General features: G+C 35.3%; 1 protein-coding gene across 1 annotated transcript; it reads right to left on the bottom strand.

Annotated features, from left to right (window-relative positions):
- Window positions 1–1467: 1467 nt before the first annotated feature.
- On the bottom strand, window positions 1468–8697 carry LOC113294936 (ubiquitin carboxyl-terminal hydrolase 6-like). Its single transcript, XM_026543304.1, has 18 exons — window positions 8544–8697; window positions 7297–7442; window positions 7169–7204; window positions 6960–7067; window positions 5986–6086; window positions 5740–5860; window positions 5447–5506; window positions 5299–5366; window positions 4919–4969; window positions 4700–4808; window positions 3586–3674; window positions 2953–3022; window positions 2706–2786; window positions 2484–2573; window positions 2278–2326; window positions 2056–2175; window positions 1883–1957; window positions 1468–1789 (listed from the first exon to the last, which is right to left on the bottom strand). The coding sequence occupies exons 1-18, from the start codon at window positions 8551–8553 to the stop codon at window positions 1734–1736; spliced, it is 1440 nt and encodes a 479-aa protein (XP_026399089.1). The 5' UTR covers window positions 8554–8697; the 3' UTR covers window positions 1468–1733.
- Between the last annotated feature and the right edge of the window lie 7894 nt (window positions 8698–16591).

Here is a 16591-nt window from a genome sequence, read left to right as displayed (position 1 = left end):
TATTATATATGTTATTATACCTGTAGTAAAATGTCAGCAATTGGTTAGAATAAAGGCTTTTTTTGTAAAATAGACACAAAATACGATATATTGTGCCATGGTTTGTAGTATTTTATACATATTATGACGTGCTTTCTTAACGTGATGTGATGTGTCGTGCCACGTGCTAATCCGTGCTGCGTGCTGTGTTGGGTTACTGTGCCAATTAGTCAAACCCAACACGTCCCATTTGACTAACGTGATGTGTCGTGCTGGGCTCAATTTTTAGCGTGTTGTGTTGGGGTGTGCTCGTGCTGGGACAGCCCAATTTACACCTCCACCATTGACATATGCAGGCCCTACATTGCAACCACACTAGATCTAGCGTTAAAAGGAAACTGACAGTTCCATGAATGTGAAAAAGGAGCCAAACATGAAGAAAATATTACAACATTTTTTATCTCTAAGCGAAGAGCATGTGCGTCTGAGACGAAAAATACAGTAATAAATGAACCTACCGAGTAGTCACTTTTCAATTATGTTTTTTTGTCAGCAAGTATAAATGCTAACGGTCCACATTTGGTAGGCTGAATTATTTTGAGTTTGGATTCCCCATCCATTTGCCACTGCTTATCGTCATTTTTTAGATCAGCTATACTCAGCTTCATTAAGCACAGCTTGGAGATCCTCGAGTGTTGATGGAGGAGCTCCGAAGTTCCGAACCTCTTTTCAAAAGACAATATGCTGGGAAAAATCAACTTAAAAACAAAAATTAAGCTCAACTAATCTTCATTTTTCGTAATCTAACTTAAAGTATTTTTGGTCCTACTCCTGCATGATACCACAGATTTTGTTGCCTGGCTATTACTAGTTATAGCAGCTTTTGGGGCCATTAGGAGGTTAGGTATGGGCATTATATGTACCTTATGTTTTTCTTCGCTTCCTTTTCAAACACGCCAATCAATAATATGCCATCCGTACGAACTTCTTTACAGGGTAAGCAAACAAAATGATGTATATGCACCACATGTGAAGAAAGTTATTTGCTGAATAGTTGTAATGAAATGTTATGTTACTGTTGAGAATGGTATTAAGAATTGAGAAAGATAATGGTTGCTAATGGGATATACCAACTTACTATGGTGGGGCACAGGCTTTCAAATAAGACAAAACCATTTCTAGTTTGTTTTATTTAAAAACAAACTGGTACATCTCATTAGCAATGTTGGGAAAGATGACATAATTTTTATAATAAAGGAGACCCAAAATTCATTTTGGAGCAACATAACCCACAAAAAAGGTATTTTTGGCCACAGGATTCCATCAGCCCTTTTTTTTAAATCCAAACAGGCAAATTCCGGCCAGCTTCACTACTTTAGTAGAAAACAAAGCAAGCCGGGCTCACTTTATGCGAAGCATTTTACAGACGTTCTAAGGCGTCACTCAAGTTATAAATGGAAAATTAATATAAGAATCTACACACCAAGCTATCAGAACCAAGTATGAAGAGCTAACTGAGAAGCTATCATGGCAAACAAATGGCTATCAGGTTGCGTGCTGACAGTACGGAAAAGATCAAATTGAATAATATAGAAGAAAACAATGGCTATTTCTGTAAATCCTTTAGGGAGGGGGACTCAAAAGTATACAAACTATTTTCAGTTATAAAATAAAGTTTCCCCTTGAAAATCTCTCCCGGTTATCAACCATAAAAAGTGATACCTCAGTTGATGTTAAATAAACTGAGAACCTACCTAGTTACGGATAACACGAGCCTTGTACATGCAAATGTATGCCATATGCCAGTCACCTGATAAAATAACATAGAGATGGAAGTTTATTATACAATACAATAAAGAAAAGGATATGGAATCTTAAAACACGGGATAGGTGATGTACTCACCTCCACCAGAGAGTTTTGTAATGTCTTCTTCGCGTTGTGGAATCGGATTGTCGTCATCGAATTGAATCCATTTACCTGCAAAAACAATGTATACCATTGTTTTAGTCGATCAATACACTGGTGTTCTTCCCAGATTCAATCAAATAAGCTCATGGATTCAAGATTTTACGCACCACTTTCTTGTTTTACCCAAGCAACGTAATGCCCTGAGTCAGCACTCCTTCCTTTATGCGTTAAGACAGAAACTAACTCATAAACTCCAGTTAATTGCCCCTCACTTTCAGAAGTAGCACCTGAAATGTTGTTCTTCAGAGTCAGCACACTTAAAAATGGCAATACAGAAGAATGAAGCTAATTGCTTGCACTAAAGTTGGTTGTTCTTTTTGCTAGTTTACCTTCCTGAGATGAAGCGGCCGATGATTCCCCTTTTGCACTTGATGATCCCTGAAGAAATATGACCCCTTGTTACTATACAATATGTGCTCACTAAATGAATCTTGGTCGCAGCGGTAAAAGTTCACCATGGGCCAACTATCCAACTATTATTATATGCATGTTGGAGACAACATCTAACAGCTATGATCAAGGAGACAACCATTACCTCTGCGTCAAGCATCTTGACATCAGTGTCTTTTGACTTCTTTTCATCAATTTTCAGACCAGCTTTCCTTCCTTCCTCATCTCTCAAAAGCTATCAAAATGAACCAACAATGACGAGATCAACGAGAAGAAGATGTTTCTTGAAGTTACGAAAGCAAAAGGACAAACAAAAAGGGTCAGGTACAAGAAGCAACAACAGCTATTATATGGTGTTTATAAGTACCTTGCGTGGAACTTCCAACTTTTTGCGAAGTTCATCCGAGCACAGATCATACACATCCAACTCCAATGGGTAGTCCACTTTCTGCAACAAAGACATATGATTCCGATTATTTGAAGAGTAGGAGGGCATAAACGGGAGTTGGTTACGGACTGAGAACTAATTAGCTTTTACAGTAGTCATACTTCAATAGAAGTATTATTTACTAATTCAAACAAAACATTTCAAAAGAAATCAAATGTAAGATTACCCGCAAAATCTTTGCTTTCTGGTTTGATTCCCTCTTCCAGAAAAATCGAACAAACTGGACGGTCAAATACCTGGACAGACAGCAAGCATACTTTATCAAACATATATCTTGCAGCAATATATACAGCAAAAAAGAAATGATGCAAGACGAGCAAAATCCATGGTGTTCGTTACTGAGACCACTTGAGATAGTTTTTTGGGCACATTATCTTTTGCTCGGATGAAAGTATAATTCTTCAGTCACTTGTAATTCTGACATTTTTCCCCTAAAGGAAAAATAACTACCACTCGTGATCCTTAAGACAACCGGGAAGGAAAGATGTTGCAGAAGTTTGGGGGGGGGGGGAAGAAGACAGTGATCCAAAAACAAAAACAAAAAAACCCCTAATTTATGAGGATTGAAAAAATATGTTTCAGGTTATTTTCTTACTATCAAAGATTAGTTCAAATGGGAATCAATTGTTACTACATAGTCTGCGATGAATTATTCCAAGGGTCAGTGGTCGATACTACTTGCCAGCACCTATTTTGTGGTTTTATACCCTTTATCAGCATAACAACTTTTTAAGTCAAAAAAAAAAAAAAAAAAAATCCTTATATTTTTCCAAGTTCTTTTTAAAAAGGTAGTTCTTGCCTTGGTAAGTCATTGATGCGTGATTCTTTCAGATAAATTGAACTGCGCCCCAAGGAAGGTGAAACCTTTTCTAACTCTGATTTCAGGCCCTGCATGAATTAAAATATCACAAATGAATACATGATAAGATATATGATGGATAGCTTATGCGAAAATTGGTCTCCTTCTTCTAAGCCTTTAGTCCCAAACAAGTTCGGGTAGGCTAGAAAGGGAATACAAGAATTTCCAAAGCAGTCACCCATCTTGGTACTGCTCCCACCTTTTCCTGAGGGAATTGCTGGTTTTGGACCAAACAAAGGTACATGAGGATTTCCCAAGCGGTCACCCATATTGGTACTGCTCTTCCTCTACTGGTCTATGGGGCAGGGGTTTTATTGTTGGCTTGCCAAGCCAATAACGGACGTTCCTCCGTTGACCAATGCATGCATTTAATTCGGCGGGAACGGAAGTTGTGGTTCAAACTTTAATATTTCAAATTTTCAATTTTCATTGAAAATATTCTAAATGAGAAAGAAAACATGTGAACTGTGACCCAAAAGTATAAGGGAAACTAAGAAGGGAAGAAGAAAGAAAACAAAAACTAGATGTTCCAAAGTGGAAAATTAGCATGTCATCTTAAGTCGACAGACTGTTTATGTAACTGCACACTTACATGCTTTAATCCCTCGTGCAGATGGTTTACTTCATGGGAGATATGGCATTTATGAGGATTTGCTCCCACCTTTTCCTGAGGGAATTGCTGGTTTTGGACCAAACAAAGGTACATGAGGATTTCCCAAGCGGTCACCCATATTGGTACTGCTCTTCCTCTACTGGTCTATGGGGCAGGGGTTTTATTGTTGGCTTGCCAAGCCAATAACGGACGTTCCTCCGTTGACCAATGCATGCATTTAATTCGGCGGGAACGGAAGTTGTGGTTCAAACTTTAATATTTCAAATTTTCAATTTTCATTGAAAATATTCTAAATGAGAAAGAAAACATGTGAACTGTGACCCAAAAGTATAAGGGAAACTAAGAAGGGAAGAAGAAAGAAAACAAAAACTAGATGTTCCAAAGTGGAAAATTAGCATGTCATCTTAAGTCGACAGACTGTTTATGTAACTGCACACTTACATGCTTTAATCCCTCGTGCAGATGGTTTACTTCATGGGAGATATGGCATTTAAGTGAGTATACTGACTCTGCCTCTGAGCTTTCTTCACCACTTTCTGCACAATGCACCCTACCAAACAACGTTACATGAATACCTGCTTGACTTAAAAAACAGACTTAATGCACTGCAGAAGAAACAGAAGACAAGAAACTAAGAATAGTCTGTAAATATCAGATTACCTGCTGACAAGATCAATTCCAAAAAGTTTCTTCACAGCTTCAGGATTTTCACTGCAAGTCAACAAACAAAGCATGGTCAATATCCGATGAAGATGTAAGACCTACTGTTACACGCTCGAATTAAATGATGGAGCTTTAACATAATAACCAGGTAATAACAAAACGAGTAGAGAGTCATTCACTTGCTATCCAGAGAGAATAGAAAAATAAATAATGAAGAGTTTAATAACCTTTCCCTCTCTCGATACTGAATATGGAAATAAATCAATATCTATCAGAATGACATAGGATCAACCAAAAACAGAAATAGGATTAAATGATCAGAATTACTAAAACAGTATGAAAGTAACATTTGTTACCACGAAAGGAAGTCGATATACCTGCCATTTGGTGCTTTAAGAGACTGTGAAAGAGTATACATGATTTGGGTCCAACATTCCTCCGCATCCTATTTTTATACAATAAACTAGCTGATTAGCAAATTCCAATCAGTGGGTACTTAACAGCTTCACGGGAACAATAGAATACCTGTTGCATGAAGGCTCCATTATGCAGCTGGCCAAACTGTGGATACTTTTTCCGCAACATCTGCCGGAATGAGAAACCATAGTAAGACAATGTCATAAAATTGCACATGTATAAAAAGATTGTGTATACATACTGGAAAAGAAGTGAAACATTAAAGAAGATTATGCTAACAAGAAAAGGTTAAAGTTAAGGGCATAGATGGCCTATCCTGTTGGATTCCAGTCAAATTTAACCATAAAACCACAGGAAATCATTCGATTAAGATTAAGGAAAACAGATCAAAGAGAACTCACCATCCAAAACTGCATCGGGGAGACAGGTTTCACATTTCGATCTAGCTCGCCAAACAGATCCCGGGTTGCAATAGTCAGTAGATGTGAAGACTGATCCAAGTCATTGGTTTTTCCAGGATACCTAATTGAAAATAAGAAAGTTATAACAATTGTTGGGGATATGAAAAATACGCAAATGCAACCCTGATATACTATGGAAAGATAATTATTTTATGTACAGACAAATTAACTTCATGGAAAACTTACTTAATTAGCTCAGATTTCAACTCAGGAACTGAATGCAAGCATTGCAGGGTAGAGTTCATGTAGCACGTGTTTCCCAAATTATACAAACCAGCAGTGTGTCCCTGTGAAATCAGTTTTAGTCTTTCAAGTTTAGATAGAGTGATGGTACAAACAACGTAACAAAATGACACTTTTAAGTGCCCATCAAGTAGCACACAGATTAATCATCGTAATTTATGCCCATTCACTTGCAGGTGCCCAGAGAAAATGAAAAAAACAAAATCCCATCACAAAGCGATAATACAAAGAGACAGATTGAAAGTTCCAACACGGAATAGAATAATCATCAAACCAAAAAAAAAAAAAAGAAAGATCAAATTAAAGTGTAACTTTTCAACTTAAGAACTACTGCATCTCGAAAAACTAGAATGGGTTTAATTCAGAAGAGGTTACACTTAATGTTAGCTGACGCCTGGCAGTCACCTCATTTCCATGCATAGCTGGAACGATCATCTACTCAGACGTCTCAATACCGTCTTTTTCAAATGAAGGGAAAGTTCACATTACAGCTAGGTTCTAATTGATATACCAACAGCTTGAAAGAAAAGTTTTATAGATAACCGAGGTGAAATGATAAAAAAAATCTAGAAATCTGGTCAAATTCTGCCTCAGCCATGCTATAATCTGGATTGTCTAAAGTATAAAATGTTTGGCACTACGTAGAGATGCATAATCTAAGTCGAATAGTGAATAATAGTGAACCTATAAATGGAGAAACAACTAAAACCATTGACCACCTATCCAGCCACTGAAAACCAAGATGCAAACCAAAGTTAAACTCAAATGTAGCAGTGCTAGATGAAAAAACACAATTTATTGTCAAGATTAAGTTGTGAACATAACAATAGAACAATGAAAGAATGGACCTAAAGAGTACCAGTATAACAATCAAAACGTAAATCAACAGGGTTAAACAAGGAAGTTATGCATCTCACCACAGCAACGGCCTGTTCTTCTTCCGGGAGGTCTTCCATAAAAACAGGACCCTTCTCTGGAGCTTTCACAATCTCATCCGCAGTTCCCATCATCATTAGTTTTTGCCCCTAGCATCCACAGATATATTAAGCAGAATTCACATGAAAAACTATACAGCACACAAATAGGTTTTGAGAAGTTCCAACACTACATAACAAGAAGGTAGTACCTCTTTTACATTTAATGTCGACCAATCATCATCATCCTGTATAGAAAAGAGCAAATGAACCAGGCAAGTCAAAAAGCATGATACAATCACCAAACATGCCAGTTAAAACAAATATAGTCTATTGTTACCTTTAACAAACCACCGTTAATCATAATCTTTTGCCTTTCTGGAGGCACTCCAGTAAGATCATACAACTGCGATTTAAAGACTAGTGGTGGGAGACTTGGATCAATTTCCACCTTTTTTAACAACTCTTTTTGCCATTTTACAGTCACTACAAAGCCACAAGGACAAACATCAGGAAGAAAATCTCAAATAATGGAACTACACCATACTTATACAATCATGTAACTGGATAGTAAGACTTCATATTACTTAGTGTACACATCTACCCCAATATGATCTATTTCTCTACTACCCCAAACTATCAGTTCTGTTTATTACTTTTCCTTTTTTCTTGTATCCCACAAAACTTCTTCACGGTATCAAAACTCAATACCATCCCAATTCTACTAAACGATAACGAAGACCCCAAATTCGACAAAAAAATCACAGAATATAAAATACAATCTCATCTCTTCAAACTGATATCATAACCTATACATGATAAAAATTAAACCTATCAATTGAAAGAAAATGACAAATAAGAAACAACTACTATCCCAAACTTAATATCATCTGTATATTAGCCCACATTCGTAACTATAGTATCATGTTTCAATCAATAACATTCTAATTCCACTGGATTCTCATCAATTCCAGTTCAAATTTCAAATCTAACCTAATTTTTCAATAACGATTTATCACACACCCTAGTTTCCCAAATCATAATTACGGTGTTAAACAAACAAGGATTTATCTCAAAAACCTGCAAAAAATCGAAAGGCAGCTCAAATCAAAACCTCATGCAAAAAGATAAAATTAAACCTAGAAACCACTCAATTACTTCTACATATTGGGGAAAAAAAGAATCGATAAACACAGAACAGCTACTATCCCAAACCTATCATCTATGTATTCGCCCACATTCTTATTTACAGTATCAGATTTCAATCGACAGAAATTTTAATTAAAACTAAAATAATTGTATCCTCATTAATTCCACTTCAAACCTAACCTAATAATTTATCAATAACGATTTCTCACAAGCCCTAGTTTCCCAAATCATAAATATAAAAGTATTAAACACAAAAACCTCAGAAAACCCAAATCAAGAAGCAAACGAACCATAATAACTTCAAAGAAAGATGGAATCAGACCTAGAAAAATACTCAATTAGTTCAAATCATTAAAAAAATTGATACATATAGATTATGAAATCGATACTGCATAAGAATGAATAGATAGTGGGATCGAGGGATTAGAGAAATCGAACCTGTAGGCATGATTGCTGAGTGTGAACGAAGAGGAGAGAGTTTGAGAGAGGCTATGAAAGAAGAAGAAGAGTGAAGGAGGAAACTTGTTGAGAGAGGCAGGGACTTCTTTGTGTTTACTCTTGTACTGGAGGAGCACAAGGGTATGATGGATGTTATGAGCGCCGGTGTTGCAGATAAAGGCAGCTGCTCAAGAACAAATCGGTATTGTCAAAGTTGGTTAACCGTAGGTCCAGGTCTAAATCCAACTCGTGTGACCAAAATTGCAAGGATAACCAACTACGGTACTGCTTTAAGATTCAACTTTTTAAGTTAAAATCCCTGGCCTTTTTTTTTCCTTTGATGCAAGAAGTGGTTTGAGGATTGGCTTGAATTTGTTCAGCGTCTGCAATGGACGACCAAAAAACGGAGCAAAAACTAAATTTGGTCAAAAAACCAATAGCAGTGGAACGGAGTATAACCAAATGTGTTAATTTATCGGGAGCACTTTTTGGTCTGAAATTCGGAGCAAAATTACATTTAGTCGATTGGAGATTAAGGGTTCTTCTGGAATGGGCGCTGGTATAGTAACTGTCTGGAATGGGGCGGAGATTAAGAGTGTGTCTGATGGTAGAGCGAAGATGTTAAGTTCCCCTAACCAACTAGCATCATTAGATGCAAGTATAATGTTCGCCTGATCACTAGGCCTTACCAACTACCACGACTATCAGGTGAAGGTATGATATTCGCCCCACACCAAGGGCAAGTACAATACGCGCCTGATTAAATTTGTTCTTTTTCTCATTGCGCTTCACATGTAAAAATGCTAAATATTTTTGGTTTTTAGTTTGGTTTTTCTCTTTGCTCAGTTTCATGATTGTGGCCGCTCTTGTGATTTGGTGCAAAAAAAAAAGGCTTTTGCACCCAATTGTTGGGCAAAAATGAATCTTGATCCATTAATTAAAGCATCCCAGGGAGATCCAACAACTCCAAGTCAAATTTTGTATTTGCGTCTAACTAGAGCTGCATGTGGGCGGATATGGACGGGTATTAGCTAAAACCAACCTCTCACTCACAGACTGTGGATTTGTATTTTCATAACCAACCCCGCACCCACAAACAGCGGACGGGTTTTAATACCCGCCCGCTACGGGTTGGACGGATATGGGTTTAAACCCGCTTAAACACTAGATAGACAAATGCTGGAGAATCAATCGAAATTATCAGTGATGATATTAGGACTGTGAACAACAATTGGTAAGTACAATGACCATCTGATTACACATTCACCACTAAAGATCGTAATACAGGACCTAACACAGTTTAACATGACAAATTGAAAATTCATTTTTTCGTTAATCTCCAAACAACTTCTCGTTAGAGTAACAACTTCTCGTTAATCTCCAAACAATTCATTAGTGAACATGAAAGTGTTAAAGAGTTACATTATCCAAGCGAAATATATACATATTATCCAAAGGGAATATATACATCACATAACAACCTAATTTTAAGGAAGACGACAAAACTAGAAGAAGGGATTCCAATGACAAGAATAAAACATTACATGTAACATCATCAAATTGAACTTCCTAATAATTTCAAGGCTACTTGTTGTTGTTGTTGGACTGGAGATGAAGAAATAGACAGGTAATTATTGTCGTTCGTAGCGAATTGTAGGTGAAGAAGAAGAACTAAGGAGGAAGAATGGGAGAGTCCGAACAGAGAGAAGAGTGTCGAAAGTCTGAAAATGAATGAGGGTCTACTAGTATTAGGGTTTCATAATGGATGGGATGGTTAGGATTAGTTTTATCTAAAGGTATATATTTTGCGAGTTTTTCGGTCGGGTATGGGCGGGTATTAGCTCAAACCAACCTCGCACCCACACACGGCGGGTATTTTTTTTCATAACCAACCCCGCACCCACAACAGACGGGTTTGGACTACCCACGGATTTAGCGGGTACGGGCGGGTATGGGTAACGTGGGTGGGTCTTGTGCAGCTCTACGTCTAACCAAAAATCATTTTTCGCCAAATTGAATGGCGCATTTAACTTGCATATTTTATCCTAAAAATTAGGGGGCTGATTCAAGCTGACATATGTCATCAACTTTATATTTTAACTCTTGTGAATCTAAACGAAAGCACAAAATAGAGAGAAAGAAAGAGATTTTCCATTAGATGTGTATTGTAGACAAACATTAGAGCCTCTATTTATAGGGCTAGACACAAGGGCATCCCGTTAATAAACGAGATTCACCCTAGATATCCTTAACATAATTACACGTTTATAACACTCCCCCTGATGACATTGTGTCTAAGATAATTGCCTCGTTAAAACCTTTACAAGAAATTCCAAAAGAACAAAACCTGATTGAAGGGAAAAGAGTACAATTAACAAAACTTAGAACGGAGCTGGACATGCATATGTTGCCTCATTAAAACCTTGACAAGGAAAAACTCAGTGGGACAAAACCTTGACGAAGGAAAAAGAGTACAACGTGATAGTCCAATAAAATACCTTACTATGATGCTCCCCCTAATAAGTAATTCAGTTGAATCTTGGCTTGCAAATCTTCGAGTTGAGACTTCCCAATGTTGGTAAACGAATTTCTTGAATGCTGGAGATAGTAATGCTTTCATGAGAAATTTGCCAGTTGATGAAGTCTTCTTTTGTGTTAGTCTTCTAATGATAGTGTTCTTGAGTCTTCATGCTTCTTCAAATACATTGAGGACTTGGTTCTTGGATTGCTAGATTCTCGAAGATGATTTGCAGAAATAGTTGATGTAGTTTCTTCAACAAAGTGCCAATACGCATTTATGGTACCATAGATATAAAAAATTTGAGGTCATACCTTATCTGAATCAGAATGATATCCAAATTCAAAATAGAGATAGTTATGTTGATGTGGTATAACAAAATGACCTAGTTAATGGTGGAAATCCACCAAATAACCAAAAATAATACAACTCCCTCTTGGATGACCACCATGTTGAATTGAATTTCCTCACTAAATCCTTTCCAGTAAAAACCCAGTGGGAAAAAACTTGGACAAAGGAAAAAGAGCACAAATATCAACATTTTGAAAAAATAAAAATAAAAATAAAATAAATGTCAAGGAGATGTTGCCTCATTAAAACCTTGTCAGGAAAACCACATGGAACAAAACATGAAATGAAGGAAAAAGAGTACAACTTTTGACGATTTATGGATGCTAACTCAACTCTATGAGTATTTCAGAAAATGAGCATCAAAATCATAACTCTAGTCTATCTCAAAGACGAGTTTAAGCTAGCATAATTCTAACTGCAGATTTAATAAAGAAAGAAAGAAAATAGAATCTATGCTGCTAAAGCGTGGATTTTGGTGTTTTTAAAGGACTCCTCAAGAGATCTAAAAAGTTGATATGATCAACTCATTAATCCGGATTTCTGGTTGTGTACCAAATTTCTAAAAAAAACACATAAAGGATTGTTAAACCTTAATTATGTAAGCAAATAATGTAGCTGCCTGAATATATTTGAATCCTCTAAGATTACAAATACAATATGTTCTTCGACCACATTTCTTGTGTGAATGCAACATGAGGTTACCACGCCAAGTGCATTGTATAAAGAGAAAAATTAATAAATCAATCCTAGGGTCTGAAAAATGGAATAAAATAAATAAGACCCTGAAATCGTTTTTAATAAGGAACAAATTTCTCGTATAAAGACGCATAATGTCTATACCAACCTGTAATTAATAGGCTTGGCATGTTTAAGGTGTTAAGTTTTGGATCCAAAATTGCGTCGATCGAGAAATTAATCCAACCTAATTGGATTGTATGCCAACCAATCACATTGTCGATATTCCTCTGCAGAGGGGTTCAAAACCACCATCATTTATTTCAGTAGCTACTTTAAATGAATATTCGACAATCATTTTTATTTACCACGATCCCACACAATTCTCAAGTATATGCATAATTTGAAAAATTAAAAATTTATTGGTACCAGCGCCCACAGGCGTTATAATCTCATCATCATCAAGGGATGAGATATTCATTTTGAGAATGTCAATGGTGTTTTGGTACACTCAATTGGAACATCACAAATAGCCTGTAATGGAACGCTACTTATTTTACGAGATGTGACTTGATTTTCCTCTTAAGAGGCAAAAGCTTATATAAAACAAAAATACGAAATTTCACGCCAATCATATAATGACATCCTTAATCGATTTGATCGTGATGAGAGAGAATTTGATATAACTTTTAATGAACACCAACCTCTAGTTGTGTATAGTCTCCTTCTGATTATGGCGGAAATATTTTCGTCTCATATACGAAAACAATCGTAAAGTATTATCCGATTCACTCAAGGACATATACTCATAATAATTTCTGGACGATTGACTTCAAGAGCCATAAAAAAAAATCCGAAAATTGAACATCAACCATGGATTTTATTGGTTACAGCCATAAATCTCCAAATAATTTTGTGACCTCTAAGGCGAACAAGATAATGATTTAGAATCAAATTATGGACACATTATTTGTCAAAGAAAATTATATCAAGATCTATATAGTCACTACAACGACTAATTATATGGCCTAACAAGCCGGGTGTGCATCCATTGATCTTTAGTGTCTGACCGTAATCCAACTATAAGTGGAACAAATTTGGATTTTGGAGATTATTACCAAGAAAAATCAATAAAAATTACAATTGCTCACTATCTTTAAAAAAAATGTAGCAAATTTTCGTTTATCGGCATTTAACGATTGGCTTATACTATAATAACGATATTTCATCTTTTAGGGATCGATATAGATGAAATAAATCTTGACTGAATTATATGTTTCTTTTTAAGAATATAAAGAAATCATATCGTTATTTAAAAAAAATAAAATCCACTCTTTTTAGTTGAGAATGGTTGCATATAAAGGAAAACGGAAACCAATGGTTTATTTACTATTAGATACAACCATAAATATTTGATCGTATAATTTGTTTGAAAAGGCCCATCTTCCCGAATAGGGAAGATTATTGGCAAAATTTTAGAGAATATGCGAAATCTAATTTCTCTTATCTCATAGGGACGACAGAGAAAACCAAATATTAAGTGGTTTGTATGATTGACAATATCGTATCGACAAAATAAAAATAAAAATAAGTTGTCCTTTTGGTCATCGCAATGGGAAAATCCACTTTATGGTGGATAAGTGATTTCTTGTTTAAAAAAAATAGGAATAATTCACATGATCCTTGTCCGTTAGATAAGGGTACCAAATTTATTTTGCCATAGGTTTTTCAACCATGCACGTAATTAATTATTGTAAAGATAATTAGATTGATTACAATTTTATTGAAGGAATAGAAATTGTAAACCACCTTGTGATGGATTTTTTCTTTTCTATAAAAAAAAATTAGAGAAGAAAGGATATCAAATTTAATTGTAATATTGATCACCCGTGCCATAAAAAATAAGCACTATGGATTTGAGTCACGCCTAAAAGATGACTTTGAGAATATTCATATGTCATGATTGGTGTTGCGAAGATGAATAAAATCAATCGCCAAAAAATACACCATGATGCGTATAGAAAATACAAAGCATCATCTCTGATTAACGCAGGTAATTGAAGAGAGAAATAATATTAATGCTTAATCAACATAAGAAAACAAAATATAAGAAACCTAATGGAAAAGAAGCTAGCATCAATTAATTATCTTTTTTTTCTTATATATGAGAATTTTCTTCAGTTACGGTTGGTAACCATTTAGTTTACGAACCGTAACTAAGTTACGGTTCGTATCGAGCATTTGGTTACCAACCGTAACTGAGTTATGGTTCCTATCGAGCATTTAGTTACCAACCGTAACTGGTTTTACGATTGGGTTTTCTTCAAATTTAACCAGTTACGGTTGGTAGTTCATCTTTTACGAACCGTAACTAAGATTTACGGTTGGTTACAAGCAAAATTCCAACCGTAATAAACTCTGAAAATGTAAAAAAAAAATGGATTTTTTTTTAAACTCTAAAATCTGATTTTATTTTGATTTAGAGTTAATTGAAGTGAAACTTAATCATTAACACTAAACTAGATTATCAACACTAAACTATGTAAGGGTTAATTTGTCATTTCTAGTTTTTTTGGATAAGGGGCACTTGAATTATCATGCAATGACCCTTTTTGTCCTATTAAAATGTCGCCCCTCTAATAAACTATGCCGCTTCTATAACATGCTTGTATTTTAAAGGAATTTTGATAATTATAAGGAGTTATGCTAGCAAGAGTTGGGATTTTGTGCACACACTCTAACAGAGTACTCGGGAGTCTGATGTTGTGCATACTTTCTAAATTACTCCCTCCGTACCCCTTGTCTTATTAATAACACAATTATCTATGCATCATAATAAGTGTATATGTGGAAATATTTATCTAAGAAATAATAATCCGCCTATCTAATGGGACAAACAAAAATCAAAATTCCGCCTATATAATAAGTACGGACGGAGTATGTAACACTCCATATCATTTTCTGATTAAACTTTAATAGTTGGGCGAAGAAAGATGAGATTTTCTATAATCATTAAATGCTCAATCAATCAAATGAAAATTCAAATTAATATTCTTTAAAGAAAGGTGCACGAAATGACAAAACTGAATTCATGTTGCACATACTAAAGCTAGTGAAATTCCTATGTTGTTGATATGGGAATTCTTTTTTGAGATCTTTGAATCCAAATTTTAACTTGGTCATTTGCAAGGGTTGCAAGTTGTTGGAGATATTTCAAATTCAGATATAGTACATTGATATATTTTTCACAAAATTTGAATTAGCCCTAAAATCACAATTCTTGGGTGATACAGACATACAAATTTTGATACTGTTTAAGTGGGCGGGAACTAAAAACTATACTTTTTCATTAACAATTCTAAGTAATCTTCCAAGGAAGCAAAAGAAAAATTGGTTTGCCTAAAATATCCCTTTAGGTAAGTTGTTTATCACAAAACTCGACAGAAGGTTTTTGAAACACTCACAAAAATTTGTTTTTTTCACAAAACTCGATAGAAACTTGTATTTTTCTTCTTCTTCATATCTGTGATGGTGATGAACAATTGTGCAATCGAAGTTTAAGATATTCTCCTATCAAAATTTTCTCTTATGTTTAAACGAGTGAGTTTTAAGTTTCAATTTCATAAGTATTTTAATTGATTATGATTCTTAGATCCAATTTTGATTTTGGTTTTGGTTTAATTATAAGAGGAAGAAACATAAAGTTGTTACGCGTTTGTGTCTTTGATTCATCATGATTTGAAGTTTCATTTAGCTATTTGATGATGGATTTTTGTTAATTTTGGGGTTTAGTTGGTGATTTTCTAGTCTAGGGTTTTACTAATAATCTAACTTTTCTGCTTACTAAATTGATCGATTTGACCTATTTTTTTTTGTCTCGAATCATATTTAGGATTTGTCAATTTGAAACGACCAACTCAGAAGGTCTTAAATTTGAGTGCATGAAAATCACAGAGTTGGTGATGCTGATTTTGGTTCGAGTTTGGATTGATATTTTATCTAAATAGAAGTCGACAGTGATGAGAATATTGGGTTCCCGATGTGAGCCTGAAATTGGGTTCTGCTAAAATAATCTTCGTGTTGAAGACGAATTATGGATGCACGTGAAATATGATGTTGTTTAGGCTGAAATTGATTGAAGTTGGTTGCGAACACACACCATAGATTGATGCCTGATGTTGATTCTTTTCATAGCCACGAAACATTAAAAGTTCAATTCCTATACTGTTGCAGCAAATATCTTGGACCGATGGGAGTAAATGTAACTGTTTTTGTGGTCAGTTCGGGAAGGAGTAGTGGTGAGATGGTCAGAATAGAAATTGAAGTTGGTGGTTATGCGAATATGTTAAGGGAGAAGTGGCTTATGGTGAGAACGGAACTTGGGTTTGCTGTATTAATTGAGTTCAGTTTGAATTCGTTGGAACAGTTGATGTTTGTGGTTGATGGACCAAATAGATTGAGGTGCAGATGATGATTGAACGTAAATTAAAAATAGGTTTTGAAT

Source organism: Papaver somniferum, chromosome 7 (genome assembly GCF_003573695.1).
Source record: "Papaver somniferum cultivar HN1 chromosome 7, ASM357369v1, whole genome shotgun sequence".
Classification (NCBI taxonomy): Eukaryota; Viridiplantae; Streptophyta; class Magnoliopsida; order Ranunculales; family Papaveraceae; genus Papaver; species Papaver somniferum.
This window is presented reverse-complemented; position numbering and strand designations above follow the sequence as displayed.